The sequence below is a fragment of the Perissodus microlepis genome, chromosome 5 (assembly GCF_051167445.1).
Source record: "Perissodus microlepis isolate ML-2025 ecotype Zambia chromosome 5, ASM5116744v1, whole genome shotgun sequence".
Taxonomy (NCBI): Eukaryota; Metazoa; Chordata; class Actinopteri; order Cichliformes; family Cichlidae; genus Perissodus; species Perissodus microlepis.
Window position 1 is genome coordinate 29778929 of NC_140465.1, and position 11058 is coordinate 29789986.

General features: G+C 39.8%; 1 protein-coding gene across 1 annotated transcript; it reads left to right on the forward strand.

Moving 5' to 3' along the window:
• On the forward strand, positions 1–9528 carry spdef (SAM pointed domain containing ets transcription factor). Its single transcript, XM_084929273.1, has 6 exons — positions 1–335; positions 5439–5891; positions 6582–6779; positions 6976–7023; positions 7301–7435; positions 8241–9528. The coding sequence occupies exons 2-6, from the start codon at positions 5447–5449 to the stop codon at positions 8417–8419; spliced, it is 1005 nt and encodes a 334-aa protein (XP_084785399.1). The 5' UTR covers positions 1–335; positions 5439–5446; the 3' UTR covers positions 8420–9528.
• Positions 9529–11058: the final 1530 nt, after the last annotated feature.

Consider the following 11058-nt stretch of genomic DNA (forward strand, 5'->3'; position numbering starts at 1 on the left):
AGCCACTAGTCCTCTTGGCTTCACTTTGAACACAGCAGGTGCTTCCACTTGAACTAAGTGTGCAGTTGTGTTTTAGGCTGTGACTTTCAGGTTAAGTATAATTCTGCCAAAACCAAAAACCAAACAAACAAACAAACAAAAAAGCCTGAGAAGATTTGAGGAGACCTGGGTTTGGGGCTCAGTGACAGTCATCAGCAAGAAGCCGACTGAAGGTTGCCCGCTGCCTGTTGCGCCTCACCTTCAGCCAGCAACCGGCCACTGTCTGGAAACAGCACTGCATCTGCCAGCATCCAGTCAAGTCATTGATTCAAGAACATCAGAGCATCATTGCTGGGGTAAGACGTTGCTCTTTTAAACAGGGTCTTGGATGTTTCTGTAGCACAATCTTATTATAGGCCCATTATTTATAGGACATAAGCTGTATATCTGAGATATATATGTGTGTGTGTCTATAGTTTTCTTAGTAGTCTTGAACAGGTTGTGTAACCTAATTAGTGAAATCCAGAGATTTTGACTCTGTTAAAAAGCAACAGTTATTAAAGGGAAAGGTTTAATTATTAAATACATTCCCTGTTCATAATATGAAAGTTAAGAGTAAAAATATTAAAAAGAAACATTCAAACATTCCTGAACCAACTGTAAGTCAGATTAAGCAAATAAATAAATGCCCAGTCAAATATAAAAGGAAAAAAGAGACTGAGACCCGTTCTTCTTCTTTCATAAATCTCATGCAAATCTGAAAGTTTCCATTCAGAAAGGAAATATGCAAAATGTGGTCAGATAAAATGCTGTTGTCAGTTAGATGCCATAAACCACAGCAATAGACTGACTTTGAAACAAACACAAAAAACCCAACAGATTTCTTTCTGCTGTCACTGTGGGATGAGACGGGGGATTTCATTGTGGTTTTAATCAAAGGTGGAAATCAAATACGACTGCAACTACCTGAGACAGAAAGAAGAGAAATTCCAAAGAGGAATAACAGAAGCGGATTGTCTGCTCTGTTTCTTCCAAGGGTGCAGGTGCATTTATATTCCTTTTCATGTCAAGCTAATCGATTATTTCTCAGAGGCCTTGTGACCTTGTTAGTATAGAAATGTATGAAATTATTTTTGTCTGTGTTTAAAGCCACAGTTTAAATGTAGAATCTATATAAATCTTAACATCTCTTTTTAATTCATAGCACAGATAACAAGATAGCACAGATAATCACACGTAATAACATTGTACAAACAGTGGGGTAAGAAAAACAGAAAAGACCTTTCTATCCCCCCCCCCCCCCCCCATTCATGCAATACTTGGTTACTTGATTCAGTAGGTTTGGTGTGAAATACTGGGGCAGGTTTTTACACAATCAAATAGTAGTTCTTTCCTGGTTGTCAGACCAGGTCTGAAGTCAAAAGTGTTTTTAAAGCTTTGAAACAGATATCATATCATATAAACACAGAAATAATGGCACACAATTTCATAGCTTTGCAATCAGTACACGTGAAAGGTAACAGTGATGATTGTGTAAAGAGTGAACAAACCCTAGCTCCTTTTTCACTTCCATCGGGGGGGTGAGACCTGACTTCTCATGAACAATCTTCTGCCTCTGATCACTCGGGAGACTGAAAATTATCCGGGATTCTCTTCTAAAGAAGCACGCTGACAGTTTGCTGACAGCTATTTCAGATTTGCAATAAGTTTCAAACCCACACAAGTTAAAAAAATTACATTAAATAAACAAAAAGTAAAAGATTCATGTTCCCATGAACTGGTCATATACAAATATGAACTAGTTTCATCTAGAAAAACAAGTTGATGGTTCAACCAAATCCTCTACATATGCCCTGTTAGACATACAGGATTTGTTCCTTGTTCCTTCTTACATGTTTTTCTCTTCAGTGGCTTCACAGCCCATTTCCCTCAGACTTGCAGGATTTCAGTTATGTTGGGTCAAGTGTGAAATAGTCCGATAGTTTCTGTATTTTTTTCTTTGTTTGTTTGTTTTGTTTTTAATTTTTATTTCTAGCATTTAAAGGTTAACCAGAGTGCCTGTTTGCCAGCGTGTGCTATGATCTGATAAAGTTATGAGTTGTGAATTATGTCTCAAATAACATATATCATCACACTTTGTAAGGCAGCTGATGAAAAGGATGAAAAGTCATCCTTGTGTTTAACATTTAAAAAACTGTTGTGTTTTTTTGCTTGTTTGGTTTTTTTTTTTCTTTAATCTTGTGATGATTTACAATTTAAACCCAGCGCTCAAGAAAACGCCCGAGGCCACGTAACGGCAGCCCTTATATCTGTCTTTGCTAGAACAGTGACAGGTTTATTTTTTTTTATCACATTTTCAAGTTTTCCAATCTTTAGGTCCAACCCCAATTAAATGAGGTTTATTACCAGCATAATTAGCTCTAAGTAGACTCTTTGTCAAGATTAATTTAGACCAACATCAAAGCCATTTTCCTTGGATATTGGCTTAATGCCTGCACACCTGACTAACAGCAGATATGAATCACCATACATCCCCTAGCAGTGTAGGTGGTTGGAAAAATTTGTTAAAAACAGAGTTTAATGGGATCAGTATTATAAGGCAATGTAAGTACAAGCACACGGAATAAACCTTTATTGCATTTCATAAAATAAGCACATAAACTGAAGCTAATTTATAATGTGAACAGAGCACCTGCACATGTCACTGCTGCAATAAAAAAATCCCTAAGGGAGCAATCTGCAGATCTAAATCTCTTCCAACCAGCAGGCGTTTCTTTCAGAGCAACAGTCATATTATGTAAGAAGAAGATAAAATTCCTTCCGTTTTTCTCTGAATAATGACTTCATGAGCGGGACCAAATTTCCCATGAGGAACAATAACAGGGGGGAAAAAAAAAAAAGGGGGGGGGGGTCACATGGCAAACAGTCACTCTTGGCTGTATACGCTTCTTTAATACCAGACTGAAAGACTACCAGCATAACACTCAGTGTGTTTTGATTATGCCTTGATAGATGGCATCAGATCTAATCGCTGACCTTTTCTCTTTTTTTGGTGCTTGAATGGATTCATCCAAGTTAAACAAGACCGGACATTTAGAGTTGTTTTAATCACTACTCATTAACTATAAATTAAACACTTACCTGTCTTCTTTCACAAAACTGTTCAACAATGCTGAATTGGCTCGCAGGTTAATATTTAGCTAGATTGGCTCCACTGGTTTGGAAATTTCACCACTTTCATTTTAGGAAAAGAATTTTTCCACATAAAAATAGGACCCGCAGGTTGGGCAAAGGGCAATTTGGATAAAAAAAAAATCTCTTTGCGCAGCTATAACCATACAAAACTTAAGGCAGTGATACAAACTTCACCTCACATAATCACCGTATTTGTGTTAAATAAGACCAAGCAGGTGGAAAAAATATGGTTCCCAGGGAGGGCGCCAGCATGGATAGAGTCCCATTCCTTCTGATTCCAAGGCTGACTTTGCTGAGTAAATGGAGCAAGCTCTAATGCTCCTGAAATGAATATCAGCGTCTTGACCAAACTCATTTAGAGATCAGTCAGGGCCTTAATCCCTCTCTGCAGGGGTGGGTGTTTGTGTCTTTCTCTGGTGTCCCCGCTTCCTTTTGGAAGAAGGTAATATGGCTAAATTTGCTTTGCTAATGGGCTTAGCGCAAGCTGTTACAGAGCAGAGTTGACTCACAGCAGCAGGCTTGGATACCAGTGGCTTTTAATCTGACAGACTGATGGAGTAAAAGGCAGGGTGGGTGATATTTACGAGAAGTTTAGAGATAAAAGGAAGACTGTGGCGGCTATTTATCAATGGCATGCTGAGGTCCAAGAGCTAGAAGGGGATTTTTTTTTCTTTTTGCAGTTGAAATTTCATTTAGTTGTGTTTGGCAATAGTGGAAATACAGTTTTAGCTTGTTCAGATTTTACATTTCGTTTTAGGTGAATATAGCTACGCAATCCAGGTTTTCCTATTGCAGGCTGATGCGCCTGACCTCAGTAGGAGACCAGTTCAGACAGCAGCTTCAGGGAGTGTGTAATCTGAAATCCCACATAACAGACAATAATTCTCCACTGAGTTGGTTTATTTTGATAATGGAAAGAGAGAATCGTTTCTGAGCTCGTATTGTGTGTGTGTGGTGATAAAATGATGACAGGTTAAACTGGGAAAACCTTACACGGAACAACAAAAATGTATTTAAAATAAGAGAACTGGTAATGACAAGTAAAAGCATTTTAACAAGAACAAGAGTAGGAAAAAAATCAAAGGTGCAAACAGCATAAGCAACAAAACAGATAAGACCGCGGTCAGTGCAGCACGGCTGAGAAATTCACGTTTGTTAAAGCTTTGCAAACTAATGGATTCTTTTTCTTTCGAGAGCTCTCATGTCTTCGTGGTTTATTTCAAAGTTACCCTTATTGTTGGTTTTGACTCGGTGGATGCTATATATCACTTTTGCAAATTTTACGAGACTTTAATTTGACTTTAGTTTGCACTTTGACAATTTACATGGTGACTCTCCCTGAACATGTACTCTGTGGGAGTTTACTTCCTTTACTGTGGCATCAGCCACAGCTGCTGATAACCTGCTGCTGTGTCCTCCCATTTACCAGCTGCGGCAGGTAAGCATTATGGGTGTCATAATCAAGATTACACTTGTGCTACAGCTTACAAACCTTCATAAGTGTACACTTTTAAAGGCCACCTCCTATTAAAGGGCTGTTTTCATAAAGCCTGCTCTTCATAAAACAGACATTTTGGCTGGGCAGATTTTATGCACGCTCTTCTCTCCACATTATCTAACTTCGATTTGATTAAAATCTCCAGCTGACAGTGGAGACAGAGGGCTGCAGAGACGGCACCTTGAAAGCCCGGGCAGACAGCAGAGCTGTTTCGGGTCTCAATACAAGTCACCTACCCCCATGAAACGAATCATTCTGGGCCAGTGACCCTCAAATAAGAGACTCAGTCAGATCCATTTTGCCCCACGCCTGTCAGCGCTGTGTGTGTTTTAACTGTTTTGAGGGTCAGTATCTCCATTAGACTTATAGAGCTTCTTAGAGAGCCTACACCAGCACAGTCTAACCTCAGTTCTCTGCACATTCATGCACAACTCTGATGGAGATCATTGCAAAACTAAAGCAGCTGCCATTTTAGTATCTTGAGAAACAAAGGAGAGGAACTGTTTGAAAAGGTAACCATGACTTAAATCGTGATTTTTTTTGCATATTTTTTTGATTAAATTACTTAAAATGAACTAATGTCTGCTGCAGATTTAAGTGGCATACACACCTGTTACCATGGGCTTATGTGACAGAGAGATCTTTCAGATTTTATGCTACGCCGAATAGTTACAAACTTTTAAATCACGTCTCACTTCATTTGCAGTTCACAGCATAGAAGTTTAATGTGGCTTTTTGTGTTTCTTTTTCTCTCTCTCTCTCTCAGGACCAGTTATGTCAAACCCAGTGGGCAGCGTACCAGAAACCACATCGTATGGGTCTCGGATTGGGATGACAGAAGACTCCCTCGCCATCCTGGAGCAAAGCAGAGGCTGCGAAGACCCCTGGGAGATGGGGGAAACCAAACCAAACGTGGAAGCCCTGGAGCGGGGCATGCCAGGCGTCTACCTCTCCTGCTTCGACATGCTCCTCACAGAAGATGCTACTTGGCTGGTGAAAGTTTCAGAGGCCTCTTCAGCACTGGCTTTACCCATGAACCGCGTAGAACCCCGGGAGGAACCGGAGCAGTGCCCGGTCATTGATAGCCAGGAACAGGGGATCTCTCCTGGCCTGGAGGGGCAGGAGGAGGAGCGATCCCTGGAGCAAGTGCAGAGCATGGTTGTGGGAGAAGTACTGAAGGACATTGAAACAGCCTGCAAACTGCTCAACATCACCCCAGGTAGGCTGCTTTCCAGCACACCTGCAGCTGTGGCGAGTGTATTACAGCGTATAACTGACAAAGAAGCTGACCTTAAACAAAACATATTTCATCTCCCCCAAAATGCTGAAGTGTTTCTCTGTATTTGCAAATATAGATTCAGATACTTAAGCTACTGGATCTTACTCGCAAAATCAACACATATTTGTGTGGACACAAGATGACAGAACTCCTAAATCATATCCTTACTGACGCAAAGCTGTGTTTGCCTGCTCCAGGATCTGTTTAATCCTGACCTTTGCAAAGGTACTCCTGGATTGTAATAGTGATGGTTCTTGCCTGCCAGTAGACGTGTACACAGTCTTAAGGGCGAGGCCTCTCCTGCTCATAAAGCAAACAGAGGAAGCGTTTTTCATGTATTGTATGGCTTCTAGCTGTTATAAACCTATGCAATCCCCAATCGTCTGTTCTACTGATTAAAACTGTTGTGGCATAAAAGCTTGATTATCTTGTGGTTTCAGCAGATTTATTATGAGTCAAAGGCAAACAAAATACAGACAGGGTAAAGGTGAAAACAATATTGATATATAATTGACTTATCTTGATCCATATGACATTAGTGTCACTAAAGAAATGGTCCAAGATAAGGTCATTTATTGCATTGGCAGCTGGAAGTTTTCTCACTGATTTCATATCTATTTCCGCCTGCAGATCCGATAGAGTGGAACACTGGGAATGTCCAGAAGTGGTTGCTCTGGACTGAACATCTCTACAGATTGCCCCATGCAGGAAAGGCCTTCCAGGAGCTGACGGGAAAGGACTTGTGCGCCATGAGCGAGGAGGAGTTTCGCCAGCGTTCCCCGCAGTGTGGAGACACGCTGCACGCACACCTGGACATATGGAAGTCAGGTAATATTTATTTAACACGTTCAACATGTGCAACCTGCTGCACCCCCTGTGATGATTTTATTATCGGATATTTGGCTGCTGTGAACTTTTGAGCGGGTGCAAATTTTATTACTGCGTTCCTGTGTGTTTGAGTGGGATTATTTGAAGTTCTAGCCTTTTCTTAGCTTGAACTTTTCTGCATCTGTTTACTTTCCAGCTGCATGGATGAAAGAGCGGTTTTCCATTGGAGACACTAAAACTACAGGTAAGATTCTTATGTTTGCATTAGCTGTCATGCAAGTTGCATTCACACACATTCACAAAAAAATCCAACGCACAGTATAATTTTAACACTGTATTTTACATAGACGCTAATAACTATGCTGCAGAATTTCAGTGAAAAATCAGGCTTTTGCATTGTGTATTTTCAGTGTCCTGATTAAAGGGCTCCTTGATCTTTTGGTTCCTCACGGTACAGAGCTTTTTCATTGAAACAATGCACAACGACCCTAAGGACTGAATGGTTTTGTTTTGCTGTGCAGGCAGCGAGGAGCTATGGTCTGAGGCAGATTCATCTTGCTCAGGTCAACCAATTCACCTGTGGCAGTTTCTCAGAGAGCTCCTACTCAAACCCCACAACTATGGACGTTGCATTCGCTGGCTGAATAAAGAAAAGGGTACTTTCATTTTCATTTCAGTTATTCTTTATTTGCTCTATTTAGTCCTTGAACACATGAATAAAACTTAATTTACCTGGTGTTGTTAAATAAAAGCAGAAAAATGTGTATGACATTGTGCTATTACAATTTAAGTGCTTTCTTCTTTTATTCTTCAGCTTAAAACAAAATGTATTTTTTTTTTACATTTCAATTTTTGTCGCAACTGCTTTTTTCTCTTATTAGTTCATCTACTGTTTTATGGGCTCATCATACTGCTTTGAAGCTCCAAAATCTTGACACATTAATTTTAAAAAATCAAAAAACAAACAGGAAATATTTTGAATGAGAGTAAAATTTTTCAATAAATTTGCATTATTACAATTTAAAAGTAATAATTGTAGGACAACACTACATAAGGGGGCTATGTGTGTGAAAATTAGTAGAACAAATATAGTTATTTTATTCACTGTTCTTATTTTAAGGCAGATTTAAATCAGAACCTAAGAGTGTGCAGGCCTCCCTCCTTTTTTTCACAACCTGTAGTGCAATGGTACAAATTGGTACAAACACTACACAATAAAAATCAGCCACACACAAGAATACACCGTTAAAACGTATTTAAAGTAAAACTGCAATAGACTGAATGCCGGATGTATGTCAGGGTTTCGCTTATTGGGTTTGTTGATGCCTGAAAGGCAAAAAGCATGCCAAATGAAATATGACTCCAAGTGGCGGACTTTTTATGTGTGCACATAAAGTGTAATCATCCACTGTTTTGCACGTGTTGTGTTGTGTGGTAATAACTGCTTTTGATTCCCACCAGGTATTTTCAAAATCGAAGACTCTGCTCACGTGGCGAGACTGTGGGGACAACGAAAGAATCGACCTGCAATGAACTACGACAAGCTGAGCCGTTCCATACGTCAGTACTACAAGAAAGGCATCATCCGCAAGCCTGACGTGTCTCAGAGACTGGTCTACCAGTTTGTTCACCCAGTATGAGACTGCAAGAAAAGTGGGAGGAGAAGGCAGAGGACGATGAGATGGGAACTCGGAAAATTACAAAGACAAATTGTGTCACCATGCACCTGAACACCTAATTCCTGAGATGAAAAGGTGACATGGAACATGTGCACTGAATTACCCCGATGGTACACACCTGACTGCCAACACTGAAGTAACAGCTGGCAGCTGCTGCAGTCTTATCTGTGCAAAGCCAGCCAGGAAGAGACAAAAACAGTGTAGCTGTTGAGGCTTTTTCCTGCTGCAAAATTAAAAAGACAACAGAATAAAAAACAAAACAAAGACAAAGCAAAACAGAAAAACAGTACATGAACTGCCTTATTATTTGCATGATCTGCCTGTTTATGTTTCCCTATTGTGATTTCCAAATATCTTGAGCTCAAATCAAAGCGTTACAACTGATGGCTCTTCGGTAAAAGCGTCTACAGCTGCACTGGCTTTGTCTGAACAGGAAACTCTTCTTATCTCATCTTGAAGCACCTGAGAAATGGACTTCCTCTTTTTAGGAATTGCCTCAAATCCTGCTGTGGAAGTGTAATAGGGACCCTTGTATATATGTTTGTTTTCTAATGTATAACTTCTGAAGTGTGATGCATTCCTCTTTGAATACCTTTATATAGTTTACTCTGCCTGGTCCATTTACACAGCCGTATACTGCAATTAATGCTGTGGGTCTTTGAAACCCAAAGTTTTCAAAATTTAATAAACCAAAAAGACTTGAAATGAATAATCATATACAAATGGAGACAAAATATGCAATAAAAATAAAGTTTTACCTGAGAATTGACATGACATGTTGCACAAATTCATTATTCCTGGAATATGAAATGATTTTTTTCAGTCATTGCACTGGTTGGCAACTTGAAACACGGGATAAATTATTAAAACTCTTTTTTTTTCATTCTGTTTTATTAGTTATTTATGCAACTTTGGATGGCAGAGAGCTGGAGCTCCCAGCTGTCATAGGATCAGAGAACGCCCTGGACAGGTTGCCAGTCTGTCACCAACTAGTCATACTCATTCACACCTGCAGCCAAGTTAGGATCACCAGTTAACTCAGTAGTATATCCTCAAACACAGAGCCTCTTTAGCTGGGACCTAGACTAGCAGGGCAAAAATATGAAGTGAAAAATAAGCTGAACGAACATTTTGCTGGTTCTATTATGATAACCCATGATGCATTTTTAATAAGTTGGTTTTTTTTTTACTTATAAAGTTGGGCAAGCACAGGGCGAACATGCAAATGAAACACAGAGAGGTCCCAGGCAACCACTAGAAACCGCTGCGAGTCACGGGTTAACTTTTGTTTTTAAATGCCCAATTGTCAAACGATGTCACGATCTCAGTGTCAACTTACTGCTGCACCTGTTAAACAATCAAAAAAGTCAAGATAAAAAATAATTCAACTGCACCATGACAACAAAACTGTAGGTAAACTTTTTAAATGAAAATTTAGCATGTTATTCTTGCCATAATGTCTGGACACAGAGTTTAATAATCTCACATAAGGGAGCTGCACTGGAGTTTTAGTAGCAGTTTGTTCTGTTGTTGCGGACAGGCAGCAGGGTGAAAAGATTGTGGCTGTGGCGAGTATTTCTTTATAGGGTCCATTGGGATCTGCACAAAAACCTACCCTTCAAAACGGTCCTGGGAAGCCGATCTCTACAAACTAATGTGGCACAAAGAATATGTTTGTGAAGGACAAGATGCGGCTTGAGCTAAAGCTGCGCATGGTCCCAAAGTATTGATGCAGCTGTTTTTTGTTTTTCTTGTATTCTTACACCCCTTTCTCCCCTTTTATGTCCCAGTAACTGTAAAAACAGTTAACTGCTCTTCCACAGATTGGCAGTGTTTTGAGCCAAAGGTGCCTTGTGACTCACATGTTGACTTTGCAAACAGGAGCAAATTAAACTAGAGCCAAGAGAGAAAAACAACATGTGCAATACAGTAGGACACTGGGTCACCCTGCTCACGCCAGATGCTTTCTGTTGCTCCTGAGGGAACAAGAATGTAGCACATGAACTTAGCCTTCCTTAGAGCACTTAAAAAAAACAATGTGTAATTTTTCTGAGTTTTCTTTACCAGAACATAGATGTGTGATGACTGGCCAAATGGTCGATAAAAACCAAGGCTAGGCCCATGGCAGCAGATATGGTGCAGGCCTGCTTTTGTTTAATCTACAAATGAATTTGCCAGGCATTACATTTACACAGCTCTCGTGGTTTCCACCAGCAACAATCACTAATTGGGAAACAACTGCTAATGAACCTCACTTTGCTTGTATCATGTTTCCTTTTTTCACAAAAGCGATGTAAAAATGTCTTATATTATAAACTATAATGAAAGCTGTCACCAACACCAGACATAAATAATTAATTTACACTTAAGTAAAACACTAGTAGAACACTAAAAAGGCCAAGCAACTCCCCCATACGATTTCATACTTCGTCTATGCCAGAACCTTTCAATGATGTTCAAACCCCCAGAGACACAATGTCCATATGTCATAACACAGATGATTCATTTTGCACACATAACCTATGCAAATGTGCTTACATGTGGTGATCAATGACATTCCTGTTGCCAATATTGTCTCTTTAACTCACAGGCTCTGCTTA